Source organism: Nipponia nippon, unplaced genomic scaffold (assembly GCF_047370975.1).
Source record: "Nipponia nippon isolate SJK-2023a ecotype South Korea unplaced genomic scaffold, ASM4737097v1 scaffold_9, whole genome shotgun sequence".
Taxonomy (NCBI): domain Eukaryota; kingdom Metazoa; phylum Chordata; class Aves; order Pelecaniformes; family Threskiornithidae; genus Nipponia; species Nipponia nippon.
The window spans coordinates 33,762,567-33,776,598 of NW_028262413.1; the positions used below are offsets into that span (position 1 = coordinate 33,762,567).

At 36.4% G+C, this 14,032-nt stretch overlaps 1 protein-coding gene across 6 annotated transcripts in view; it reads right to left on the reverse strand.

The window, feature by feature from the left end:
• Positions 1-14,032, reverse strand: part of CGNL1 (cingulin like 1) — a 63,678-nt gene that overhangs the window by 27,086 nt on the left and 22,560 nt on the right. For all 6 annotated transcript variants that reach the window (XM_087745100.1, XM_087745096.1, XM_087745097.1 and 3 more), the window contains 2 exons: positions 13,747-13,882; positions 11,525-11,737 (listed from right to left, as the gene is read on the reverse strand). In XM_087745100.1, coding sequence (XP_087601226.1) covers positions 11,525-11,737; positions 13,747-13,882 — 349 coding nt within the window. The remainder of the gene's footprint in view (positions 1-11,524; positions 11,738-13,746; positions 13,883-14,032) is intronic.

The window sequence follows — 14,032 nt, forward strand, 5'->3', positions numbered from 1 at the left end:
AGGCATGGAAGATCACCTTCAGGATATCATTCAGGATGATATTAGAAAAAATAATACCCAAGTATCTTCAATTTGATAGTGAAATTTAAACAAAGTCAAACCACACAAATACAATTTAGATGTTCTTTGAGTAGAAAATGCACACATAACATCACTTCTCCAAAAGAGTCAAATCACACAGGTGGGTTTAGATAGGAAAAAGCCTATATTCGTTTATCCCCAGTGTAATGAGAATTGCATGCAGAGCTCTTCACTGGCATAAATGAAGCTTCTGGTTTATAACAGCTTTTGGCAATACATGCCATATCCTGTAGCATATTGCCAGAGAAAGTTAAGGTATCAAAAAACTCCACACCTCTTCCCTTCTCCTATTCTCCACTGTTATTCTTATCTGGCACCCCACATCACCTTCTGCCTCCCCTCCAGGTCTTCTCTTGGGAAGACAGATGAACATGATAGAAAAAAGCCTAGGTGTCATTAGAAAGAGTACGCAAAGGAAACAAGCACCGAAAGGTAGTTCTGACAGACCTTGTAGCAACAGCATTAGGAGACAACCCGGTGGAGAGAGATCCCTATCCGTATGTTGAACAGTTACATAAGGCTCAGGCCAGCAGCTATCAAATCATACATCGACACTGCTGAAGCAGAAATAGATTGTTACATCCTTTGACTATGGAACCCTACCACATAGGCAGTGTACTCAACCAGCCCCAAGCAACTAGGAGGCAGTATTACTCACGTAGAGATCGCATGTTAAATTCACCACTCTGTTATTAGAGATGGCCCACTATATTCTGCATAAAATTCCCCTAATAAAACATGCCAATAGAAGATATGAAAACCACTGCACTGAAATTACAGAGAAATTACTATGTACATTGATAAATTCTGAATGCCAATTATTGCACTTCATAGGCTAAAACTGAAAGAGGCAACAGCATAGCCAGTTTAAACTATACAGCAGATGGTATTTGCTAACAGCCAGCGGTATAATCCTATTCTCTTTGGTTCTGTCTACATGAGCAAGAAGGCACAGCTTTCATTTAAAATTTAGTGACTGGCTCACACATTCAAAAAAGGAGTTGAAAGCTGTTGGCAAAAGCATTGAATTAGAGCAGGTTAGAGTAATGAGGATGAAAGCAGAAGGATAACTCAACACTACAGAGCTAGTAAGTACAAATGAGGAAAAAAGCAACACAGGAAGAACTCACATGTACAGATTGTGCTGTGGATCCATATCCTTCAGTCCACACATGATTTATTTGTAATGGTGCTATACATAAACAGTGTGAGTTAACAAAAGGTCCTTAAGGCTTAATGACACATCGATTAACGACTCCTGTTGGTACCCATTCATAAATCCTTTACATTGCTACATTTAATATTTGGGGATGTCGGTAAAGTTTTGGCAATCATTTTAACTAAGTTTATAAAAATTTAACCCATGGTAACAGAACTGGGTAAAGGTCACAAAGTAATGATTTAAGCTGAATATGAAACATTAACAAAGATGTTGTTAACATAACATGATGTTTAGTTCACAGAATTGTGGATCAGCCTCTTCAGAGAGTTGAAATGTTAACACATACAGAGCACATAACACATAAAACTGGTTAAACAAGATTCTTGAAGACAAAAGCTGGAATGAAATACTGTATATTCAGACATATTTGCCATACAAAAAAACCCACCCCCCCCAAAAAAAAAACCAAAAAACCAAACCAACCCAACCAACCAACAAAAAACCCCAACGCCCCCAAAAAGAGGGCAAAAAAATTCTATCAAGCATTGAAGTGGGCTCTTTGGATCTTAAAATTAACATATCTCAATTCCAAGACTGCAGCTTCTTCCCTATGATATATAAAACATGCTTATTTCTTTTTACTTCCACTTGCTAGTTGTGGCAGTATGTTTTAGTAAACCAGCTTTTTACTATATTACATTATGGAATTATATTTATGTAAGGTAAAAACCCTATAGCATTTTCCTTGTGTTTGTTTGCCTGCATTTGCTTCGTCTTTCCTTCTAATCTGTCTGTCTTCACTCTGTTTTCCAGGGCATTCAGTGCCTTCTATTCCCTACATTTAGCCTGTTTCACATTCAGATTTCCATTTCTTCAATCTCCGAAGAAATAATACCTTCCTCTTAGTACCCACATCCTTGCAGACTTCTTAAACACACTCATACCTTCTCCTCATTTATTATTTTTGAATACATGAAATATTTTACTATGCTTTCTCAAATTTTATCATGTTTAAACTCATGATTTAAGACTGAGCAAGCCTTATCAGCAGACTTAAGCTACAGAGATTAGGTAAAAGAAGCTGGAAATGGGTTGCAAATTTCTGGAAAAAGCTGAAAAAAGAAAAAGAAGCCTGTCTAAAAGAAAGAAAACATAGCTGTAATGATTAGGTCCCACAATGCAAAGTCCTCTGTGACTGCTTGAACATAAGCTTCTGCATTCTGACATTGTCATTGTGCCATACTGCACGTGCAGTAGCTTTACTTATTAGCCCAGCAGTGGACTCAAACCACCATGAATAAAACGAGTTATCAAATCCTAAAAGAAAGGTCCACTGCAAAAGATCAGTTTCTGACCACAAAAAAAGATTATACATGGAGGAAAATAATCTATGGCAGTCAATAACCACTGAAATTTTTTAATAGTTCTCATACATTTTAATTCTGAAGCTTAAAGGAGTAGTCAATCAGCTTGAGAACAAGTCAAGAGTTTACAGTGAAAGAGGCTGTTGCTGCAGAAGTAAGGAGTGCTGCAGAAACAAGTGAGGCAGTAAGAGAAAGGACAGTTTCACAGTTAAGGTACCCAAATACAGCCCTAGAGAATCTGGACTCTATTCTTGTCTCTGCCAAGAGCTCCTGAGGCAAGTCACTCAAACAAAACTTTCCAGAGGGGATCAATAACTGCATGCTCCTTAATTTCCTTGGTGCTTGATTTGAGACACTAGGGTTTGGTTTCCAAAGTCCTGAGTGTACAGTTGCAACTGAAGTCAGAAAAATTGTTCTCTGAATATATCAAGGACTATATAATGGTTAACATTATGTTAATCTAGGCACCTCAATTTGAACATGCACAACTAATGGATACTTTTGACAGTAATCTCTCTAGCTCTTACTTTCCTATACTTAAAAGGGGCAATAATGCTACTCATGAGCTTGCAGCTCTGCTGAGAAAAGAAATTAAAGTTTGTGAAATAATCAATACAATTCTTTCTTCAGAAGAAGTGTTTAATAGTATGTACTGAGTGCAGGAACAGACCAAAATCTGACAAACATTGATAACTGAAATATTCTAACATTGTGTTTAAGTGAGTACAAAGCTACTTTGAACTCATAACAGATGGATAAGAAGAAAGTGAGAGAATGCATGCACATATATATGTGTACTATTTGATTTGGTATGTACATCTGATTTATCAAGTTTTACCTAGCACAGGTCTGCTTATCTGAGCCCACATAGTCAGAGCTTCTGGAGTTCATATGCATGGGGCATTTAGTTTTCAGCTTTGGGCCTAAGGAAGTTACTCTCCATAAGGGAACTTCAGCAGTGAAATTCAATTCCCTCACTTGTCATTCTGCTCTTTTCAGGTGTTTTGCCTAATAAGAAATGAATCTAATAAAGTTTGGGTTTGTGTCCAGAAATATTTTAAAATATATTAAAATTAGTCAAGACCAAGTTTAAATAAAACAATAAATATTGTTCCGACTCCTTTGTTGCAGAAATCTTGGTAAAGCAAATATATTTATACACCATTCTACTCTCAATTTTGGTGCAAGCAGTGAACAGATTTAAAGAATCAGAGATGAAGATCAGTTAGTACAAAAGGCATTAAAATCTTTCCCACCACCCATTATTTTGTAAACCCAAAGAAACTAGACAGAACACAGAAACAGGGTCCTCGAGATGCAAATGAAATATTCTATTTCAACCTGAATACAGCAAAAAACCTCTTGGATAGGAATGCAGAAAATGTTCTGTGGCTCCACACCTTTTTTTACCACACCCTCAACACTGGCAAAGACATGAGAGTGGTTGTGTAACTGATCATTAAAAAATGGTTTGGGCTGACTTCAGTGTTTCAGCTGGTGAAATTCCCCTTTGGCAGTGACCGCACAGTACAGGACCTTTAGAGAGTCCTTTTACAAAATACAGGAAGAGCTAAAGTGAGGGGAAGCCAAGTATCTCATTCACAGCTTATTAGAATTGTTAAATTTTGGCTAAATTCAATGTTTATTAGGCACAACTCAGCCAATTTTTCTAAAAACCTTTACATTTCCTTTCAGGATCAAGTTCAACTGAGTAAAACTGAATTCAACCAATTAACTGTTTGTTCTTTAACTGCCACACTTGAAGTACAAATCTAAAGAATAAATCTCCATTCAAAATAAGCTAGAGCACAAACAGAAGTTTTTTTAATGGAAGTAACAGACTTTCAAATATTCTTTCCATATTCATACTTGTGGAATCAAAGCAAATGACACAATAATCTTCCAAAACCTTCTGAAAAAAAGGGAACAGTGTGGCTGCTCACTTCATTCTGTTCCTGATGTGGAAAACTTAAGGTATCAAGGAAGATATTGTCTGCCGAAACCAACTCTAAAGTCTCATGGGACACCTTTTTAGGTTGATGCTGGACTAGTTGTTTAACATCTTGAACTACATGTAAAAAGTTTGACATGGCTTCAGGGATTCAGATCTACCCAGCTCCCTCAGATGATCCTGAGGAGGTAGCAGCGATGGAGATATCAAATCCCTTTCTATTATCTTTTCCTCTCCTTTTTGTATAAAAACAAATCAAGTTTAAATAAAACAACTAGGCACTGATTTCCCTAGGTAACATGCAGATGATTTCCTAAGAAAGAAAAAACCAAAACCAACCTACACCCAAAGAATGACACCCAATGAAAAAAGGCAAACATACTAAGTCTCAACATAGGGACAGCCCTTTAATTGTAATCCTTATTGGCTCTTTACTAAAGAGAGCTTCTAAAATCAGTATTATTCAGGTATAGTCATCTAGTTTTTAAAGCTCATGAATGCAAATAACAGGTTTTTATTTCTGTTTGCAGTTCCGGTGTTTTTCCCCACTGTGTACCTTTAGGCAATTCTTCTAACCTCAGAACTATTTCTTAAAGCAGCTGGAACCCCTGGGATGAATGACACAGTAACATTGGGTAGCACGAATAATAAAATCTCATACCTCTAAAAAAGGAACGTGAAAGCTCCTTAAAAGCAAAATGGAGTGTTAGGCTGCGACACTCCCCCCCATCCTTACCCCCCCCCCCCAAAAAAAAACCCAACAAACAAAAACCCCCAAGCTTCTGGAAAAGAGAATAAATGGCCTAAATGGCTTTACTTACTGCTTTTCTACTTTACATTGATCATATTAATTCTTCCCATCATCTCAAAATTAGGCCTAGCCTACTTTAACACATGGCTATGCCTTTGGAAGTTAACTATCATTAGTCACCTATTAAAAGGGTCAGTGTGTTTTCATCTGTTAGTGAGGTACGCTGCAACCAACCTGAATCCTCAGCTGTACTTCAAGAGATTATTCAGTAAGCAAGTGCACAAATTTACAAGCAAGTCAGACTGTCTTTCCTTCCATTTCGGCTAGAGCCATTCTATTAACTGGTTAAAAATTGTTCACTTGTGACAGTTTAGAGATAAGGCTTGTTTTCTTGCAAGGCCATTTTCACTGATCTAAATGGTATCATATCCTGAATATTATTTCCAAAACTACTTAGGTTTTCATTTATAAGATGTAATGAAAGATTTAAATGCCCACATTTTAAAAATTGAGAATGCACCCCCTTTTTTTTTTTTTTTTTTTTTTTTTACACAGAGTATATTAATCAAAATTTCCCAATATAGGCATGACCTAACATTTACACAGTTATAAAATCCAGCGCCAGGAAAGAATTAACCTCTCAACCAGCAGCTATATCAATGTCACATTATGCTCCTAGCTATGTATCATGACATACTCAGACTGGCTTATACTAACAATTTTTTCAAGGTCAGAAGTTGTTGCAAAGACTAGAGTAAAATATTAACTAGTTCTGTGTTCACATTGTACCCTACTGAATGGACTTCCATAGTCAAACACTTCACACACATACGCAAACATACACTTTCACAGGACAAACCACCTGAACATACATATATTGTGTCTTCTGCTGATAAGGATTAGAGATCCTCCTGCTGGTATTAAAGAAGTGTCTGACTGCACAGGCTCTTGCCAACTTTCAGAAACAAAAAAACCCCACAAACAAACAATCCCCCTTCCCAACCCAGACTAACTGAAATAGTCCTGGCTGAATAAGGTTCACAATGGTGAAATGACTACTACAGATAAAACAGATTTATTTTTTTTTTTTAATGTGGTCCAATCCAACTCAAATAAAACTTTGCAGGACAGTTTTGCTCAGAGGCTTTCTTGACTCTATATACAGTTTAAAAATCACTCAGCTGTAGTTTCATGGTACTGTCTGCATCCAAACAACACATGTTCCCACTAAATAAATGGCAGAGTAAATTGCATGGAGATGAAAGACCAGAGGAGCTGGAACTTAAAAAGCTTGCTTTAGCACCAAAGACAAAGCCACCAAGTTACATCTTCAGTGCGCTTTAGAGGCACATTTATTATTCTTGTTGACAACACAGCTAATATTCCATAACTTGTTTGGTATTTCATTTAATGGGTGCCTAAAAACATACATGATGCTATTACCAAACAACTTCCTTTCCATGCACAGAACAGACACTACAGCAAAACAAATCAAATCTGTCTCCCAGATTTTCCATATACAGTTCTAAAATATGTGTTTCCAATAACGATGCCTATTTTAAGGAAAGCCTGCAGTCTTCCTTCCACCATCAAGCTTCTGTCTGTGCACCCTTCCTCTCTTTCCCCCACTCCATCTGTGTTTGTAGGACCACAATGGAAATCAATCAAAAACATACCAAGCTTTTAGAGGGCTGGTAAAGGAGGGCAGAAAATGAAATGGGGCAGGGGGGACGGGTCATGAAAGAGGAAACATTGACTTGGACCAGTCACCCCACTATTCTTCGACTCTGTATACAGTTTAGATCAGTTACCAATCAGCTTCTACCATCTAAACAAAAAAAAAGTGTTATTTCAACATGGCAAAGGTTGCCTCAGGCAAGCAGAGGAAAGAAAAAACCCACCAGTGACATCTGAAATCCTGGTTCATCATCTCTAAATCTTTTCCAATTATTGTGTATCTCTTTTGAGGTGAACACACTAGATTCAGACACAGCATTCACGATTCAGATGAGTTCTGGATGTATGTATACAAGGGCATAATGATGTTCTTAAGCACAAGTAACTCATCATATAATTTGTTTCTTTTACTGCTATCAAGATTATGTTTTTATAGAGCTATTTATTATAACCCCAAGATTTCACCTTAGAGTGGCTCAAGTTAGTTGGGATCCTATTGTTTTTTTCCATATATATAATTTTACAGTTATATAAATTAAATTTGTCTATCACTTTATGTACCAAAGTGTCTCTGCAATACTCCACAATCAGTTCCGTCTTCACTTTACTCTGACTAACTCTGGTAACCACTGCTTGGTGTTTGTACAGCATTATTCCAAAATAGGTTCTCCGAGTATACGAAATTTAGTTACATTTCATTTTACATTTAAACTATATATGCCAAGCCATTTCTACAAGAAAGGCATACACAATATATATCAGCATCATTTACAATGCTTAAGCTAGTTTTTGTTAAGCTTCTGCTCTATGTGGGAGATTTTTATTAGCTTTGAAGAAGAAACATCATATCATCAGATCAGGTAGAAAAAGATATAATATTCACTTTCATTTCAAAGTTCTTTACAGCTCTGTGCTAGACTCACCTATAAATTCACAATCACTTCATACAGCTGGGGAAAAAACAAAACCAAAGCTTCTTCTCATCTACAGTGCTCAAAATTTTATATTATTTTTTTACGTTAAAGGAGTATACTTTTAGTTCGTAACATGTGCAGAAGGTAAGCACCGTCTTTTGCTGTTCCTACCACTTGATCCGGTAAAATTCCTTCTTCTCTTTTATCATATCACATGTCTTAACACATACATGTCAGTTAAAGCTCCAATGACCACAAGCTTCATTGCATTCTTAAACGTGCTGATAAATGAATGAGCTCCTAAACTCTGAGTGTCTGTTTTATCATTTTGAGGACAAGGTTAGAAGTAGGATGAACCCTGAATAAATTGGTCTAAGTCAGGCTTAGAAAAGTCTCTTCCTAATGTGGTGATTACAGCTTTTTCTGAACAACATAATTTGTGCAGACTGCTTCTCAAAACAGACATAAATTTGACATTGCTGGGCAGTTTGCAACTGCTGAGCTGATACAATTTCAGTGGAATTTGAACAGTACTAGTTGCAATTTGCTACAACCTTTTACCTACAGTATTACATTCCAAAAGCTATTTCCAAATTTTACTGAAACAGTGGCACTTCATCTACAGTGACAGAGCACTCATGGTTAAGTAGTACAATTCTGGCCTGCTGTGTTGTAGGGTCAGCTTAAATAATACAAATTTTTGTACATTAAAACCAGGAGGGGATTCATACTCATTTCTGCTCTAGCACTTGTAGTCATGTAGTAAACCATTTTTAATTAAAGACATTGATTTTTTAATTTATTATTAAATTAAAGGTAATTATTACCCCCCAGGGGTATATTACAGAAGAGTAAAACTTTTACTATTGTTAACTGGAAATAGTCTGGTCTCAGTCTTAATAAACAAGCAATGAAGTTAACAATCACAGCCATCTCAAGACCACCACAAGCAGAAGACATAACACAAAAATGAGTTAAAAAGGTAAACTGTAGCAAAAAAGTTAACATCTTAATATCTGTGACTTTATACAACCTCTATTTAAAAAAAACCACAACAAAAAACCCCCAACCTACCACCACATCAGTGAGCATGAGAACAGAATTGCACATGACAAATAACCCCGCTCTGTTCTCCTATCAGATAACCCTGAGTATGTTTCTAACATGATTTCAAAACAGATGTATGTGGCATTCTAATCACACAGACTAAATGCACTGTACATTACTTGCCAACCTATCTGATGTCTCCAGCAGCTGAAAAATTCTGTTGATTTAACACTGGCACAAAAATTACTTCCTTTCTCCCTGCAAAAAAACTCCTTTTTGGCCTAATACGTATCACAAAACACCTTTATTCAGTGTACCAATCTGGATGATATAGAAGCAACATAAGAACTAACAACTTTGTACATACAAACTCCGATATACCCTGATCTGTCAAACATCAGTATCCATATTTTCTGTATGATAAACCACTCTTACAGCATTTACACACTGGTTTTCCTCATTAAATACAACAGAACGGCCCTTTCCACTAATCTTTGATGTAAATTTCTTGTATCCTACCATCCAATATAAATGTTTCCAGCTTACAACAATGTAAATAAATAATTTAACAGGTCGAGCAGCTTCAATTGTATAAAACATGATTTTCACACATACTGTTGGGTATTCCAGATTAATTATAAGACCAATAATTAACATCATATGTAAGATCACAGCAGATCACTCATCTAACTCCCTGTGCAGAGACTGGTTATACTTTCCTGATAGATGATATATCAAACTCAACAACTAATCTCAGCCAGCAGGCATAGAGATAATGCTGGTCTTCAAAAAAATCATTAAGGGTACTAATACTAGTGAGATTTAAAAAAAAAAAAACAACACCAAACAAAAAAACCCAACCAAAACCAACAACAAAAAAACCACCTTTCAATTAAGCGTGATAAAAGTTTTCCTTAAAATAGAAAAAACAAAAATCACTTGAAGTAAAATTGGAAGAGCAGAACTGGTGCTTAGAGCAACATTAATTAATTAAATTTCACTTTTGAACATCTTATTAAATTTACTATTAGATAGACTGTGTCATGCAAGTAAATAAATGCTATTTATAACTATCTCTAAGCTACAGCAACCCAGTCACAGAGCCATTTCCCAGACTGTGTTATTGTTATGCCAAACAGACTACTCTTTCATTTCTTGTCAGTCGTAATTACAGTTCCATAATTGAAATACAGTAAATTACCATGCAATAACTTTGAAAGATGGTTCACTGAGGTTAAGCTGTCACTACAATTACTGTATAATAAAAAAATGATAATTTAAATGTTCTACTTCTCTCAAAGAAAAAAATTAATTCAGTTCAAGCAGCTCAGATGAGTCAAATATCTTCATGATGATGTAAACATTTAAAAACAATCCTGTAAAAGAATACTCTATCAGAATTCAGTTGTACAATATCTATCCAGCATCTTCCATATGCGTTCCTATTTTGCTCATAAAGCATATAAAGCTTTGGAAACGTCTTTCAAGTTTCAAGCTTAATTTTAATTCAGTTCTACATTATGTTTTCAGCCACGACTAGTAGGACAACTGCAACTCACCTAACATGAATGAAGTGGGGGTAAAAGATATAAATTAGCATGGACATGTCTAGGCATAAAACTGGGCCTACAATTTTGACTTACATTGGTCAAGCACAGCTTGCCTTTAGAAATTTTCTCAAATATTTGACAGAAATAAAATGAGGGAAGGGCATATGGAAAAGACACAAATAACTGTCATTGTAAAATAACACTCAAAATTTTATGAGTACTGTTGCCTTACAAAAAAAATCTTTCAATAGATTCCTAGCTGCTGTCTCTACAAAGATAACTTCACAAAGGACATCTTTCAGAAAACAGTAACAGATATGCACGTATGAAAACTGTTCCTATTCTCCCCCTCACAAAGACTTCCTGCTGATGCTGGAAGAGGCAATTCCTTCAGTTCTGTTTTCCTCCTGTCTGCTTCCAGACACCCACTCCCTGCTGTTTCCCTTGTGCTGGTGCTCATTTGACCATTCAGTAAACAAGATAAGCTCAATAAATGAAAAGGACACAAAATACAACAAAAAAAAACCCTAGTAGTAAGTAGTTCAAGGCATAAGGTGGGACAATGTAACCAGGGAACAGGACATGACACAAGGAGCTGAAGGTAGGAACAGTGGGCTGCAAAGAACTGCTAGAAGCTCCAGAACTGTAACTTCAACAGCATCACTGGCAAAGCACACTGGCACCCTTCAGGGCATCCTAAAAGTTTCAGTGATTCCATTTAACCCCAGACAAGCAAATGGTCCTCTGTACTGTAGTCCCATCTATTCTCTCTCAAAGTTTACACGGAAGCAAACATAGTAAATAACTGCTTGAAGAAAGGGCCACAACTTCAGCTGTGACAAACAATCAAAACATTATATAAGTGTATGAAGTAAAACTTACTATCAGCAGCTAAGAATCTCCTAGCCCAAATCTTTACCTATTTATTTTGCTAAGAAAAAATTAGTATCTGAAAGCATCTAGTATGGGACACCTGTGAGAGGTATGATTTTTCCCTGCAGAGATTAATTGTAATCACTTATTTCACCTCTGTTGCTTTCTCCAGGCTCTGTTGTAGATTGAGCAATTCTTTATTGTGTTGGTCTTTAAGTTTATCCATTTCCATATCATGGCTAGATACTTCTTCTTTCAGTGCTCCTTTTAAAGCTGTAAGCTCTCTCTCTCTCTTTCTCAAAATCTCTTCTTGTTGATCTTTTGCTATTAATACATCTTGCAGATCCTGCTTCATTTGCATCAGCTCCTAAAGAACAAAATTAAACACAATTGCATGACAAATAGCTCCAATGGATGTTCTGTTCGTGTTTCAGAGAAGGAAAGCATCTAAGTATAAGCTCCCCAAGGCCAACTTTGTTTTGTATGACTGATGTATTTTTTTGCAGCTTTTATAGTAAGCTAAAAATTTACTAAACCCTAAGATTATTGGAAGTATAACATACAGCTGATGTTTTATATAATGGTCAACATATCTGATGCTGCAAAACTATGGAAAGATTTTGATGGTGTATGTTATGCTGTCTGTAAATAAAGCACGAGTCAAACTAAGGTTGCAATTTAACAGCTTCCTCAGTCCTACCTTCTGTAGCAAAGAGGTAGATAAGAACAAAGAAAAATCTCTGTTTCCCACACTGCAAGAGAAGTGAACCCAATGATAATTCCTTGTTGTCTTTTCTGCTGGAAAGAATAAAGAAAGTTGCTTCTGCAAGTGCTGAAGACAAAACAAGTGCTTCCCAACTGAGTCCGTGCCTTTACACCCTTCCTCCTCCCACCATGTTCCCCCTAGAAGGCATTTCCCCTCTCCAAACTGCTGGGAAGGAAGTGGGTAGCCAGTGAATCTGAAGAATAAATATGCGCATTCATGTATACAAACATAGAATAAAATAACAGCAACAATCAAAAATGTACAGCTTCAAGAATTACCTAATTCGGTATTTCTCAAGCTGTAAATAATTGCACTTTGAAAAAGAATGTAAACTTCCCCTCCACTGAAGCAGGATCGGTACATCTAAACCATTCCTGACACACATCGTCTATTCTGTCCTTAAAAGCCTACAACGAAAGGGATTCTACTACCATCCCAGATAGCTATATTCCACTGTTTAATTATCCATATTGATAGAAAATGCTTTTCTATACTTACTTACTTTAACTCTCTGCAGCTAAGTCTCTTATTTCTTACTCTATACCCACACAACATAGAAAAATTGATTGCTATCTCCTTTACAGCAACATTACATAAGACGTGCTTTTGACTCTTTCCTCACTCCTCCATTCAGATTGAAGTCCTTCTTCACAGGTAATGCTTTTTAGTACTATCACCATCATTCCAGATACTCCCCTACTTATGTACAACTTTCAATGGCAGTGCCTGAGATTTAAGAGAGTAATTTAAGGGAGTAATCAAATCTCACCTACACAAAACAAAGTAGTTATTCTACTCAGCATGTCTTGCATACAAAGATCTTTAATACTCCTGAGATCTACTGTCTATGCGTTTGGTCCCTATTTTGCATTTTAACATTCAGCTTCCACTTCTTAAGCTAGTTCTTTGCACTCGTATTAAGAGAAGTTAATTATTTTGGTACTACAAAGTATTAAGATAATTCTGAACTCTAACCTTCCTCTTGAACCATTATGCACTGACACTCTTACACACCCTTATCAACAAATTTAATAAGCAGTGTTCTCTATTTCATCATCAGCATATTACTATAGCCAGGGCTACAGCCAATTCCTCTTTCTTCCCAGGGTAACAGAATACCCATAACTCTTTTGTTCCACTTCAGACTCTATCCCTTCTCTTCTCTCCCTGGTCCCATCAATAGGGACTCAACAATTTAGAGACTGCTTTGGTGAGTTCTTTTAATTTTCTTAGTTGAATCTCATCTGGCCTTGCTAGTACGTACACCTTCTTTAAACTAATCTTCCCTGTTCTGACCCAAAATCCTATCTAATTGTTAAAACTGGCTGAAATGATTATCTGGTAATAGTAGATAACTCAGCTGTCTCTCAACCATTACGCTATTTGTTCTCCTATTCTGTAAAACAATGATACTTATACTTCGTATTCCTTTTACTGTTAATGTAGTTATTACAACATGCTGTCTTAGGTTACCTAATAATGGCATATTGTTTTGGATTGATAGAATGGGAAAAGCTAAGGCATCTATTTCTTCTACCTGCATCTTGGTTCCCACTTTTTATGCAATTCTTTTGATTTTTTCATCTTTCTTCTGGTACTTTATAACTAACCTCAATCAGAACCTCTTTCTCCCCTTCATCAGTATGTTTTGCATTATCCAGTTCATCATGCATCTCAGAGAGCTGGTCTTGAAGATCTCTGATCTCAGTCTGGTGTTGCTCCTGCTCCATCTTCACTTGAAAAAGCCTCATCAGGAAAAATCAGACAGGATTTTTTGATTTGTAGAAATACTGATTTGTTCTTTCAAGTCTTAAAAAGATAAAACTATCTATTCCCATGTTCCGCACAAGGGAATGGGATATAATGAGGCAGAAAAATGAAATGTTGGAGGGGTAA